Source organism: Tripterygium wilfordii, chromosome 8 (genome assembly GCF_013401445.1).
Source record: "Tripterygium wilfordii isolate XIE 37 chromosome 8, ASM1340144v1, whole genome shotgun sequence".
In the NCBI taxonomy this organism is placed as follows: Eukaryota; Viridiplantae; Streptophyta; class Magnoliopsida; order Celastrales; family Celastraceae; genus Tripterygium; species Tripterygium wilfordii.
Genome location: NC_052239.1, coordinates 2,082,063 through 2,096,124, shown reverse-complemented (window position 1 = coordinate 2,096,124; position 14,062 = coordinate 2,082,063). Strand labels below are relative to the sequence as shown.

Sequence of the window (14,062 nt, the reverse complement as noted above, 5' to 3'; positions counted from 1 at the left end):
TTTTTTTTGTCATCCCTAATTTTAACTTTTAACCCTTAATTTTATGTATTCCATTGTATTTATGATTGGCTGGTTGTTCATTCTTGGTAATAAAACATTTTTTTCCCCCATTTTTCATTGCACATCTTGGCAGAACTTTTACAACATAAAAGGTTTTTATTGCCTCAGCTGCTCATCATTCATGTGATGATGGTTTGTTCTATTTCTTCATCCCGTACCCTGGCAGAGTTGTTACTACAATTTTCTCTCCATTACCCTTGCTCGCCAAAGCCCTATTCATTCAGCTTGCAAGCAAATGCCTTATGTTGTTTGTGATGAGCATTTCCAATTTCTTGAATCTTCAATTGGCTGGTTCATATCTACAAACACAGTCGTATATGTTTCCTTTAATCAATTTTTCTGCCAACCTCTGATTCTTCACCATCGCAAGCTGCAAAACAATGCAATACATGTTACAAGATGGCCAAAGGAAACATCTACAACCTATTTTGCGAGCAATTCCATATATGAAGGTGACTCGAAAGCAGCCTTCCGTAGTTTTTCATTTTCACCCTCTCTTTCAGAGACTCGGAGACACGTCTTATTCGAGGAATCTCAAGGATTATTTACCTTCAAAGCATCGCAGTTGAACCGTGCATTATAGTTCGTGTGAAGAGCTCTGCCCATGCCTTCCAAGATAATCTGCATAGCACACAGTTCAACATTTGATTGGTGATTGCAACAGTTTTTTCCTTCAAACGAAGGTGGTGGAATGGCGCACCATAAAACCGAAAAAAGTTGAGAAGGGAAATGCACTGTAGATGCTTAGCAAGATTTTGAGCAACAGGAAATAGTGTCATACCAGATCAGCATCCTTTGCTGCAGCAGCTAGCTCAGAGCTGACCTGCCTCAAGTCTATGCATGGACTCCCACACCCATTCTCCACAACCATCAAAGGAACCGCGGGTGAATTTTCTTTAGAACCATCTAAAGTGTTGATCATTGCATCCACGAGAAGACCTCCTGCTACAGCAGCTCTACGGAGAATATCACAATGCTGTAGGGGGAAAGAATTATTCCTACTTTTTGCTTGAAGAATCAAATTCATGAATGTGACAACTCAAGGTATAATGCTTCAAGAGCAACAAATTTCAAGACAACATAAAACTGTGAGCTTTATCATTTCCTCTTGCATTTGATTCGGATTATGAATTTCCATTTTTTTCCTAGTTTCTCATTCTTCTACATTGATAATATAATAGAAGCTACCCGAGAAACCAAGTTCCTCGTCAAGAAGCACACAAGATAGTAGTAGTTAGATAACAAGTACAACATGTGGGTGGGGGGAGGGGGTCTAGGAGGGGTTCCTGAGTGGTGGACCTACATTACCATGCTGCGAAAAAGGAGAAATCATTTCTTTGTGACTATGGTGGTAGCTTAATAGGTATGAATTACCAAAACACAAAACATAAGGCATAAAATATTATTGTTTAAAAAATGAAGAAACATCAATGAAAGCCATAACTTGTGGAGAAAAATAGGAATAGAAGCCAATCAAATTTTTTTTGGAGCAAGGACAACAAAATGAGCATAGTCGCTATTTGAGATAAGGATGTCAATAAAAGTACTGAAATGGAAAGATGAAAGTTGACAAATAATTTTATATGGAAAAGGTGATTAACCTTTGCTGCCTCCGCTACAATCTCAGGAAGCTCCATGGCAGTTACATCGTTCAATGCAGGGAGGGAGTTTGCCACCAGAACCACCTAAAAAGTGATTTCATTATCGGTACATATAATTCATCCTTGGAACAGTGATTAACTATATGATATTTTTGAATGAGTGGTTAAGAGAAGTTTTCCATGCAAAGAGTTCACTGTTTGTAGATCCAACAGGTTGTTAGCACTCAAACTGTGTCATTGGAGAATAACAAAGCACACTGGTGAGTTCTGTTACATACATGATATCTGGTTACCACTATAATAGCTTTTCACTTGCATCAGAGATGAAAAAGAAAACATACTTCAGTTCCACGCCGTAGAAGCTCCCGTGCCAGGGGGAGCATCCCTAGAACCACGTCAGCACCTGAATTGTCAACAAAGAGCAAGGCTCTCTTATGCGGCTGAGACTTTTTATCTCCAAACCCTAGCATTCTTTTCTTAAATACGTCGAAATCATCAACCTGTATAACAAAAACACTTATGTAGCCCCCGACTTTTAAATGACTAATAAAGAAACTCAAGCATTCTCCAAATGTAATAAATGATTCTGCTCCACTAACCCGCCAAGGTCTTTGCATTTTGTCCCGGCTCATTCGATATATCTCAATTATTGTTCCTTTATGATAGAGATCCACACATGCACGGGATCCCCAGTCAAAGATATTAGCAGCGAGAACACCTTCAATTAGGGTAAGCAATCTAGTTTCCTGCAATTTCAGAGTTTCAGGTGATCAGCTCTAAAGTGGTAAATACACTTCAGCAAAATTATGCAGGAATAAACTGAATCAGTACGAAGTCCAATTTGAAATGTTCCTGATTTAGCATTGATATTCCTCATGTAATTAACTTGCTGCTTATTTTTTGGAATGTGATTAATTTACTTCTTATACGCCAAACTATAAAATCTGGATATGAACTACACCATTTTACTGCAAGTAATTTATTCACTATGATAGAGGCAAGGCAGGAGACGAAGGGAATATAACAAGTACCTCATTCATACTGTCAAGTTCTAACAGCAGATCAGGTAAAACAGCAAGCGATGCCTCATTTTCCCTGTCATGTTCAGATAACCATAAAAGATGTTAGTGGAAAGACAAATACTAAAAGTGGCATCAAGACAAATATAAATCTGTGCACCACAAATCCAATCAATGCCTGATTCAAATGAGTCCAACCAACTCACTGATCTAAAGCTAATGAGTAATAGATTAATAACACAACAAATGATGTACATCAACCCACCACGTATTATAATAAGAAATTATAGCTTAACGAGAACTGTCTAATGGGGAAATTTTTTTTTGACAGGGCTAAAACCCATACCACCAACAATGCCCATCAAACAAAGCAAACAGTGAATGCCTTGAACACTTTTCCTGCTAAAATAGCACTTATACTTGTTATTATTTCTCATGAATTAAAGCATTATGCATATCCTTTAGTACTTAAAGAGCGGGTAATTAAAAATCAAAAAGAAATGCTGCCACAAAAAAAGCATGTCATGACACAAATGTATGCACAGATTTCACAAAATATAACAGACATGGAAAAAAAATGCACACCCCCAATACATATTCATCCAGTTCCACAAGAAACAATGAAGCACATTTTTCATTCACTAATGTCAAAGGAATTGAGAAAAAAGAAAGAAAAGGACATAGAAAGAAAAAAGAAGAGGTGAAATTAAATAACTAAAGTTAAAATGAATCTTCAAATGTCATGTCCACATCTTATCTGAGAAAATTACAGTTACCTTTGTTTTATGCTTCTATAGGCATCAACAAATTGGAACTCCCTCAAACACTCTTCCCTTAATTCCAAAAGATTGGCCAGTCCTAGTTTTCCGTATGCAGCAGGTTCCTCCATCAACCTATATTAGGATCATACTTGGTAAACTTGAAAGACACATACATGTATATGGACACTTTGTCTTCAAAGTATTGATCAACACCAGCTATAATAAAAAAATAAAAAACAAAGGAATGATAAAAACAAAATCACACTTCCGCAGTCCAACGACAGATGAATGACTAAAGGCATATGCAAAACTCATGGGAGGACCAAAGAGTTGGTAATCAGTATCATTCTCTAAATTTTCAAGCTAACATGAAATAAAATGCTACTTTGAGACCAGAATGTACTTTACTCTCACATATAAAGCTCGGGAACTAATTTCATTATTCTAACAGGCAAAGTTATTGTCCCCCTCGCAGATATCTCTCTGCGCTAACCCTCAAAAAGAAAGAAAATATGGTAAGATAAGTTATGACAATAGCCCACTAATTGATCATTCACAAAGTGCTACAATAATAACAAGAACTGTGCAAGAAATATGAATATACTATGCTGAGCATTGGTACCTAGCCAAGTGAGCAGAAAATGCACGAGCAAATGCATCACCCCTTCTTTTAGCATCATCAGTTCCACCTTCGCTTGCCACAGCCTATGATATTTCAAATTAAAAAAACTTGTTATCGATGTTATTTTACACAGCAATGCGATGAAAACCTGAACCTTGAGGATGCCTCCTGGGTGGAAATGAATGTGTACACTCATATTCCTTTTCAGGTATGAGCTTTTGATTGAGCCAACAATATGTTAAATTCATTTGCCATTTTCAAATTTGGTGTGTGTGCATGTTTGAGCATTTGCTGATGGATGGAATGTCCTCTACTACAGGTGAATGAGAGTGTGAGAGAGAGACCGCAATGGTGTCATGATGCAACTGAATTTACCTTATCAACAAGGTCTGGCATGTGTTCTGACAGTACAGTGAACCAATACCTGCAACAGCATGCACATGTCAAATAAGCTAAAGAAGCCTCTGTATGATATCTCTACAGCCAGATGTGTTAAGTCTGTGTCAATGAAACTTCAGGAGTTCTCCCACAAGAAAATGCTAACAACGATAACTTACTCCAACTCACTGTGGTCTGAGAGATCAATGGTATTAGGCTCGTACCTGTCAGATTTTCATCAAGATTATGTTAGAAAGTAGAAGGACGAACACAACTAATGTTTTACACATCATCTAGTATAGCAAACAGCAGGAATACAGCTAGCATATGCGAGCATGCTATCACTGATGACATAACTAGAAAATATGAAGTAATCACAGCTTAATTCCAGACAAGCTTTTACTCCAGTTACTGTTTGTAGCTCAATGTGAAAGGGAAATGGACATTATAATTTATCTTCAGATCTAGCTCAAATTTAGTTTTCTCAATTCCTGTATAGAATCAGATCTACTGATGTAGTGTTTTTAAATTAATAATTTAACAAAGCTACATACAAAAGGGTAGATGCCAAAAATTTATCCAGGCCGGGAAGCCTAAAGAATCATTCTTTACGGAGAAAAAATGAACTCAGTTGATGATATACCTAATTACTTAAGGAAGTACAAAAGGACAACTTAATGAATTTCTAAAGTAAAATATTAACTAACGCAGTAATGCATACGTTTTTGCCTCTGCCAATAGTGGAAACACCTCCAAAGTGGGTACAAGATGAAGAACACCAACATTTAATGCACTCGCATCAGAACGCAGAATACCGCCTTTGGATGAAGGGACTTCAAAACCTCCAAGTCCAGTTGTTCCTGCTGGAGCCATTGGTACAGGAGCAGTGATTTCAGTTCCCTTCAGCACAAATTTTTCCATCCATGAAATCTGCAACATAAACTGCATAGGTAAATCGATTCCAAGGGGAAAACAGATTGTCCAAAAGAATATATTCCTGAAAGGATTAGAGAATATGATGCTTATATCACAATTCACAAGGGACAAGAAGCCTTATTTCATCTAATATAGTATAAAAAAGATCAAAACTTCTTTTTGTCAAATCAAGAGACATCTAACACTAACATATTTGACATATGAACAATAAACCCCAGATAGAAAGGTCTTCGCTTAAAAATATACATACAAGGACAACACTCACTGATGTTCAGCACCAGTGTCTCAGATGAAGGAAGCCTATGTCTCTCATCAAAACACAAAAGATATCTATACAGTCAATAGTAGACATAACCTTATACTAAATAATTTGTTGAAATCGGGTTGTGTTCATCTTCTAGCATAGGTGAAGAAGAATTTTATTTTATATTCATCAAATTGGAGATATAGATTATTATGAATGTAATGAGTGCGATGCATGTCTTTGGGAAGTTTTGCTTTAGCAACTTCAGCTTTAAAGGTGAAATGAGAACCATCTGTAGATTCCAACCCTTATTCCTTCAACACCAATCCAGTTGGTCTACAATCATTTTAGAGGGAATATATGCCTACATAGTTGCTTCAGGAATCTATTCTTCAATGATGCTCTAAATGTTTGGAATAAAAAATAAAATAGTGACTCTAGAGAATCATCATGCTAGAGTTATTTTTGCCTTTCATTCATTACTAGGAAACTGAAAATTGTGGGACTGTCCTGTGTCTTGCATTAGGGAATTGCAGGCGCTGCCGCTGACAACAAAAAGGCACACAATTATAATTTGCCTAGTTGTACATAACATATATTTAGCCTCTCTGAACTATGTACACAGAAATTATAGTTTTTCCCTGGTCTAATCCAATCCTACCATGTCAGTTCATATGATAAGTAAATTATTCTATAGAGTTATCACATGAAATAGGTGGAAAACTATGCAATCACATGAACTGTGCAAATAATCTTCTCAGATGCACAGCTTTGATCATAATAACTTTATGCCAATCGCTCACATAATGCACACACTCTTTTACATCATTTTCCATGGGAGGAGTCAGCCTCAATAAATCTACAAGATATATAATTCACTAAGTTAAATGGGGTGGGACGGGTGGGTGAGGGGCAGGGAGGCCAACAAAAAAGGCAAGAAATGAATAAATGATTTTTTTTGCTTAGCAAGAAGTAATTTTCTTAGAACAGCCCCATCGAGGACATATAAAATGTATCCCTTTAATAAGATTTTTTGACACTTAATCATTATTGATCACAAGACATTGAGCATAAATCAGCTAACCCATGGATTCACAAGCAATCTACAGGTTTCAAGATGGATGACTACCTAGTCTTCTATGCCCCACAATAGAAAGCAAGGCCTTGAACCATATGGCTCTCTTGCTGAAAAGCATCTAAGAACCGTTGGATAGAGCTTGAGGATACAAAAACTCATCCATAGAAGGGCATCACAAAGCTGGTGTCAAGCAAATTTTGGGGGTTCTTCAGCCCATGGGTCCAGTGTAATGGAGGTACCCTAGATCTAATAAGAAACTCCTACTTTAAGGTGCAGGAATTTCATTAACAATGTATAACAGATTTCATCTTGAAAAGCAAGGCAGAATATGTTTCAATACCAGGATGCTGCACTGCATGTAAACTAGAAAAAGAATTGGATGACATGATAACATTGGTTCAGCAACTGCCCTCCAAAGAAGGTAACTTAGCTAAGAGCCTTCTACTAAGCAATGTAGCAATAGGGTTCCATGATGAAACAGAAAAAAAATACTATTAATTTCAGGGTAGTTGGTTGAGGACAAAAGCCTGAACCCAACCCATTCAGCATCAAATTGGATTCAGGGTCAACACAAAACAAGAAAGCTGAAAAAAACAATCGATCCAAAGTCAGGAAGTTGGCAATCTGGGTCAAATTACCCAACTAAACTTGCCTTCTCATTCAAATCCCCAAGAGGTGGACCATGGATCTTTCCTCCCGTGTATGGCGCACCCATTGGGAACCTTTCAACTAGTTGATGGACCATCAAGTCATCCAGACCATGCTTTTCATAGCTCATAAATGCACCTAAAGCTCCCAGAAACCCTTCATGCCGCAAAAACATTGCCTGTGCCTCTCCTTTTGACCTAAATATGACAATAAGAGATCTTATAAAATAGAGCGAATATTAAGAAATGAAAAACTTCAACCATATGAATGTTAAGAATTAGAAAACAAAGATAGAAAAAAAATACAAAAAAAGAATTAGTGAAAATAAAATAGTTTTAGCTTTAAGCATATGGTGTCGAGTACAAATCTTTAAAAGAAAAGAATTACCAGAAATGAACAGCGAAAGAGATAGTGTCCATGGTGTAAGCATGACCCCTAATAAAAAAGCCTCCAAAAAAGATTCGTTTAAGACCAAACCGCAGTGCATTCAGGTATGAGACCTGCAAAGAAAGAAAGCTAGTTCAAGTGTACAAGGAATCAAACATTAAGCACCACTTCTATACTGGTTACTTGTCAGATTTGCAAGCATAACGACCCAACGACAAGGAAAAAATTTAATTGCTGGACTTGATGAGCACGAATCCAAAAGAGAAACAAATAAGTACAGAATAAGACCATTATCTGATAGTATCTGACAGTAAGTACTCAGAAATTACAAATAATAATAGATCCTCTTCCATGAATAAATATAATGTCCTATATCTCGTGTTTTTGTTGCTTCCTTTCCATTTTTTTCCATTCTCCAGATTCACATTGATAGTATTCCTGAAGGCACTGAATTCCCTGTACAGAAGCAATTTATGTATGGCAAGAAATTGTTACAATGTTACTTTATTCCACAATCCAGCTGTACTACTACATTTCACCGCTGCCATTTCTAAAAAGAATAATGCTTGAGACCCCCAAAAAGTGACCCCAAAAGACCCCCATTTAATGTGGAGTGTTGAATGTGAAGTAGGCCTTATATGTGTGTTTTTAATCAATGGTTATTTTAATGCCACATAGGTTTGGGGGTCTTTTGGGGGACACAAAATGGGGATGTAGCATTGTCCTTCTAAAAATAAGGTGGAAAATAATTGACAGAATTCATGTGTATAAAAATGAACTCTTGAAGCTTTAGGCAGGGTGCTAAACTAGAAATTGTCCACCCCATAAGACATCATATAATATATACATGTTCATTTTCCAGCGGCTAATTTCTGAATAACAAAAAGGAATATAAAGTAATACAAACATATAGCATATCAAATAAATTCTTTCTCCAAACCCCCAATTCAGGAATACCATTTCCCCATCGCATAAATATCATCTGGTTGGAAATCCCAAAACAATATTTTATTTGTGCAACGTACCTGCCCAATATTATACGAAATCATCCGCAAGAGAGACAGCGAAATGTCTTCAGGTCTATAATCTTCAAGTTCTTTCTTCTCAGAAATAGCCTTGCCAAAACTTGAAGCAATGGTTGATGCAGAGAGACCAATCTGTTACAATTTAACCCAGTTGGTACACAGTCTGAGTAATGAATTACAGGAATACAAGAACTCGAGCCGAAATATTCGACAAATGTTGATGTTGGTTACAATTACAAATGCATCTGACAGGGGAGCATCTTTTATACCTTCCACAAAGAACAGAAACATCAAAATCCAGATATACCTTAGAGTAATCCATACCACCATAAATATCCCCAACAAGCATGTCAATGGTCCTATTATCACCTCTTTGGCTTAGCTCGAGCAACTCATCAAAACTGAAACAGGGAAAAGTAAGGCTATTGACGAAATTCTAAGAACAGAATTCCTTGAAAAAAAAAAAGGTGAATAGAAGATCGAAGTAACCTCTTGCACTTGGTTAATAGCCTTCCCAAGCCCCAATAAGTCCCACCACCAACATTCGTTCCACTAACCCGTTCAAATTTTCCATCCCCATCAACCTACGCAAATTTAAGAGTGCATAATCACTTTATAAGTAGCCATCCATGAGACAAAACCCAAGTAAATTACAATTAACGAAATGCGGGGCAGAGTGCGATTTACCTTTATCATACTAACACCAGAGCCAACATTAACAAGAAGGTAAGGGAACAAATCATTATGGTCAATCTGCACAAACTCTTTCTGACCCTCCATGTGTGTGAAAGCTTCATGCCGAATGGCCTGTCAAAATGTGCTCAAGTTTTTGGAGCTTACAAAATCACATACTAAAGTTATGATTGCACCAGTGCATTTCCCCAAAAATGAAACCAGAGAAGAACCCATGAAAAGAATACAAAGAACAGTTTAAAGTGTTGGGGAGGGAGGGGGAGTCAATGACTACATTAACATCCAATTTAACACATTTTTTGGAGAAATTTCTTGATTACACCATCAACAGCACAGATAAGCCTAACAGATCATCACTGTTCAAAAAAGTGTTAGAGAACATTCGATTGACAGAGATTTGCCATGTTATAGTATTCCTTAGAAGAATCAATTGTCAAATCAGAAAAATGAACGCAGCCAAAGTTTTCAATGATATTGCCATAACTAGTGGGATGAAAACAAGTGGTCAAAAGATAAATGTCATTCAAACATAGAATTATAAGTTTTGTTTACGTGCAAAAAAAAAAGAAGAACAAATCAATAGATTAGAAACAACAAAAATTGCATCAAAATATCACCTTAAGCAAAAAATTAGCTCCTGCCACAAGACAATCCATTTCATCTTCTTTGTCAAGACTAACCCCAAGCCTTTCTTTGAAAAGGTCAGCAAATTTGTACGCTCCTCCACCTGTGGCCTTCACACAAAACCAACTTGCTTAACATGATTCCATATACTCAAAGTACAGATATAAAAATTAATCATATAAAAGCCATTGCATCTCTCTTCCAATTTTTTTTTTAAAAAAAAAACAACAAAGAAGCAAGGAATTTGATTTAATTAAACAACCCGACAACATATGGCTTCCAAGCAATTTATGCTCCTATCATTCCTCTGAGAGATGTTCAATACCCCTTACAGGAAAATATTTTCAAGGAAATAAACTAATTTGACATTTGTGCCATTTCTATTACATAAGGTGCCTAAAAATGCAGTGTTTTCTCCTGTAAGCTATTTCACATGAATTAAATAATACTTTATTTCATATAAGGTATGCATAGAGTCATCAAAGTTACAAAGCCACTAAATTTAAACACAGCACAGATGTAAAAGAAATGAACATCCAGAGTCCAGACATGCTAAAGAGTAGTTATAAAAACAAAACATACCTTAATTACGGCATTATCGATGGACAGAAGCTCAGAATTCCAACTATGTGTATCAAGTCCTATCCAAAACAATATCATGTAAATTATTGAGGAAATCAAAGTACCAGGGAAATTCAACTAAATAATAGATTCAATGCCATCAGAAGTCAGAACAAACTATGATATGCTGAGTTTGAGCTATCTATCCTATTAGCAGTGAAAGAAGAAAATAAAAAAAGGGCATAGGTAATAGATGTACCACCATGGTGGAGCTGCTTCGAATAAATGAAATCTAAGCAGTCATTAATCTTGCTTGTCTCGAACTTCACAAAATGAAGTCTCCCGCCAAGGATAGGGTAGCTTCTTCTGTTACCATTGGTAATTCCAAATATTTCTTTGATAGTCTTCTTCCTCTTGTCATTAGTTGATCGGTCTTCATGCCTTGAAAAATAGACCAATTTGATAAGAGACCCTGCCAATAAGCCATTAACACATATTAAGTTTTTCAGCTACTACAAAAACTTTATCAATGGCGTCAAGGCTTATGCCAGTCTTAAAATACAGACTAGAAAGCTGTTCCAGTAGTCAACCCGTTTTTAACGTTGAAAGAGTTCTCAACGATCAGTCGTTACTTATGGTATATATGCTAAGTTGCTAACTGAGAGTAACAGTCAAATATTTTTCATGTACCAGGAGATTTTGGGATATATACCCACATGTATTTCTCACATCCCAAGGTGCATACAAATAATCCAAAGAAAATTCTCTTTTGGAGGAAAATAAAGAAACATGAATCAAAATCTCTCTCAAAATTTTGGAAAACTCATTGCCACTTCAATTAAAAACAATTGAATAGAGACTGGTAGTGGACAAACATTCTTCTTCCTAGGCAAAGGTACTGAAAGTCGGGACTAAATCAACACTAGATAAGATTTCTCACATTATACAAAGAATAGCGCCTACAATACATTAACCTCTCCATAACACAACATTTCCTCTCCCTCCCCAACCAACCAAAAAATGAGAGACAAGAAGCAGCACTGGGATTCATGCAATTCAACTCTCTTCATTTTTTACTCATTTTGAACAAGGAAAAACAACTAATTTGATGGATGATATCATATTCACACTACTCTTCAAAAGGTAGAAAGATAGCATAACCAAGATACAGTAAGTCAAATATAAGTCCAGTAAATGATCATTCTGTAAAGAAGAGAAGTCAATTTCCATCCATAAAAGCAACCACAATTGCAAGCGAGCCACCAGAGAGCAAGAACCAACTGTGAATGAAGAATTGTATATATACCTCCAATATCAAGAGCCAAATGGGAGATATCATCAGATTGATTAGGCAACAAAATTGTAGGATCCCTCTCCTCGGAATTCCCTTGAATTGCAGCCTTGCTCAAGTCAAGCTGTGGCCTGGAACCAGACTTGTGAATGGAATTTCCTGGAGGAGGAACCATCTCTCTCTCACAAGCTTCCTCTCTCACCAAACCTGCCTTGTCTAGTCCCTCTTCCTTTAGTCTACCGTCAATTCCAAGAACTGGGTCATCCTTTAAAGCAGCCATTAATCAAAGTTACTCAACACCTGCTGCCTAACCCACACATACACGCACAACAACATGACACCCGAATTGTCTTTGGTCAGATGGTTTGTTTGGTCACTTGTCCTATACTGAAGTAACTTTTTAAAACCATATAATAATTGAGCAGAAGAGTGTCTGACAAGAAACAAGAAAACAAATAAACAAAAGCAAATGACAAATTAGGATACCGAGCTATCAAAATCAAAACCCAGATTTTTGGGATATATGTACAACCTCAATCCACATCTTCAAGAAATGGCAGAGCTGAAAAATAAAATAAAATTAGGGCTACATCCTACATCCTGGTAATTCTGAAAATTGGACTAAAGAGCAGAGAATAGACGAAAATACGAACAATGTTGAAATAAATGCAACAAACCAACCGCAAAACCAGCTTACCTTCAATACAAAGACGTACTCATATACAAGTAAAAACAAAATTCCACATGTATTTAGTGGAGATACCCAATAAAAGGAAAGAAAAATTCAAATCAAACAAGAAATCATCCGAATCAAGTCAAAATGCGATACATAAACTAATCAATTGATAAACCAAAGACGAAATATAATTGGTTTGGGTAGTTGGAGAATTGAAAAAGACTTATCAGTCGAACAGAGAAATTGAAATTCAAAAATACATGGAAAAACAAGAAACGAAAGCGTGGAGCAGACGATGTGGACCTTGGGATCAGAAACACGAGAAGGACGACGATTCTTCTTGGGACCTAAGATAATTTAAATATATCCTTGTTTAATTAATCATTATTTTCTTAGATTAATTATTCTTTCTTTTTTTTTTAATTTATTTTGTTTCTTACTATGGTAATTTTATTTATTTGTTTTTTAGTTTACTTGTATAAGGTAATTTAAATTTAAATATATCCTAGTTTAATTAATCATTATTTCCTTAGATTAATTATTCTTTCTTTCTTTGTTCCTTTTTTTAATTTACTTTGTTTCTTTCTTCGCATGTCGTCTTCACGGTTAGTTCAACTTACTCTTTTTTTTTTTTTTTTTAATTTCCTCTTACAAATTCTCCATCCCACAATAATAATACATCATTAATTTCATCTTATTTGATTAGTATTATTTGTGTATATTAATTGAAAGTCATTTTTTAATAGTTTCTGTAAGTCAATTGGGTTAGACATATACGTGTTCAAAGTTCAATTCAATGAAAAATATATTTCTCAACGGAATTTTTTTTAAAAAAAACCAGCAGCAATAAATTTGTCCCATAACAAAATTGGGTCTCGTGCTAAAAAATATTAAATAAAATAATAAAACCCAAAAGTAGACACAAAAATATGAAATAAATATAAAGTGAAATGACCAGAAATGATTACCTTTATTCTAAATATAAAGAAAACATTAAAAATATACTTTTGTAAATTGCTGAATTAATGGTCCAATATTTTTCTTAAATACAACTTTATTCATTCGGGAAATAAATACAGATTTTAATAATAAGTTAATTCGATGCTAATATAAACATATTCTCGTTATATTTGTTATAGTTTTTCTTGTATATTGCATGGTTATAAAATTCTCTCCTACGATATCATGTCGCAAAATCCTAATAAAAAAATCTGAGTGTTCCGCAATTCGTTTTAAATTTTAGAATTTACAAATTTAAATCCAATGATTTGAAAGGTATGTCATATCACACCATATATTTTTTTTTCATTTTTAAAATTTTTCCGACTTTTTCTCCACCATTAAATTTTAATTGTAAACTTTAAGGAATTGTGAAGTCCCAAATCCATATCAAGAAGGGTTAACATGTCATTCATGTATTAAAAAACAATTAGTTAAATATAACAAGTCAAAATTATG

The 14,062-nt window shown here is 35.5% G+C and overlaps 1 protein-coding gene across 5 annotated transcripts; it reads right to left on the bottom strand.

Moving 5' to 3' along the window:
• Positions 1–85: 85 nt before the first annotated feature.
• LOC120003817 (pantothenate kinase 2-like) lies at positions 86–12,959 on the bottom strand. Of its 5 annotated transcripts, none has more exons than XM_038852922.1 (23): positions 12,908–12,959; positions 11,944–12,235; positions 10,897–11,109; positions 10,659–10,717; positions 10,070–10,186; positions 9,447–9,566; positions 9,249–9,343; positions 9,067–9,160; positions 8,760–8,891; positions 7,735–7,847; positions 7,352–7,544; positions 5,163–5,371; positions 4,621–4,665; positions 4,439–4,487; positions 4,064–4,146; positions 3,457–3,573; positions 2,693–2,756; positions 2,261–2,407; positions 2,003–2,161; positions 1,662–1,745; positions 842–1,036; positions 610–681; positions 86–430 (listed from the first exon to the last, which is right to left on the bottom strand). In XM_038852922.1, exons 2-23 carry the CDS (start codon positions 12,206–12,208, stop codon positions 341–343), a joined length of 2,715 nt encoding a protein of 904 aa, XP_038708850.1. In that variant the 5' UTR covers positions 12,209–12,235; positions 12,908–12,959; the 3' UTR covers positions 86–340. The 5 variants fall into 5 exon arrangements, with proteins under 5 accessions (XP_038708850.1, XP_038708851.1, XP_038708847.1 ...); XM_038852923.1 differs by lacking the exon at positions 12,908–12,959 and adding an exon at positions 12,461–12,864 and having other exon boundaries at positions 10,900–11,109; positions 11,944–12,361; XM_038852919.1 differs by lacking the exon at positions 12,908–12,959 and adding an exon at positions 12,461–12,863 and having other exon boundaries at positions 11,944–12,361.
• Between the last annotated feature and the right edge of the window lie 1,103 nt (positions 12,960–14,062).

Excerpts from the sequence above, each read along its gene's own strand:
- LOC120003817 (XM_038852922.1), bottom strand. The coding sequence starts at position 12,208 with ATGGCTGCTTTAAAGGATGACCCAGTTCTTGGAATTGACGGTAGACTA. Across the intron at positions 4,666-5,162 it reads CTATTGGCAGAGGCAAAAAC|GTACGAGCCTAATACCATTG; the intron begins GTATGCATTACT and ends AAAATCTGACAG. Across the intron at positions 2,408-2,692 it reads AACTTGACAGTATGAATGAG|GAAACTAGATTGCTTACCCT; the intron begins GTACTTGTTATA and ends CTGAAATTGCAG.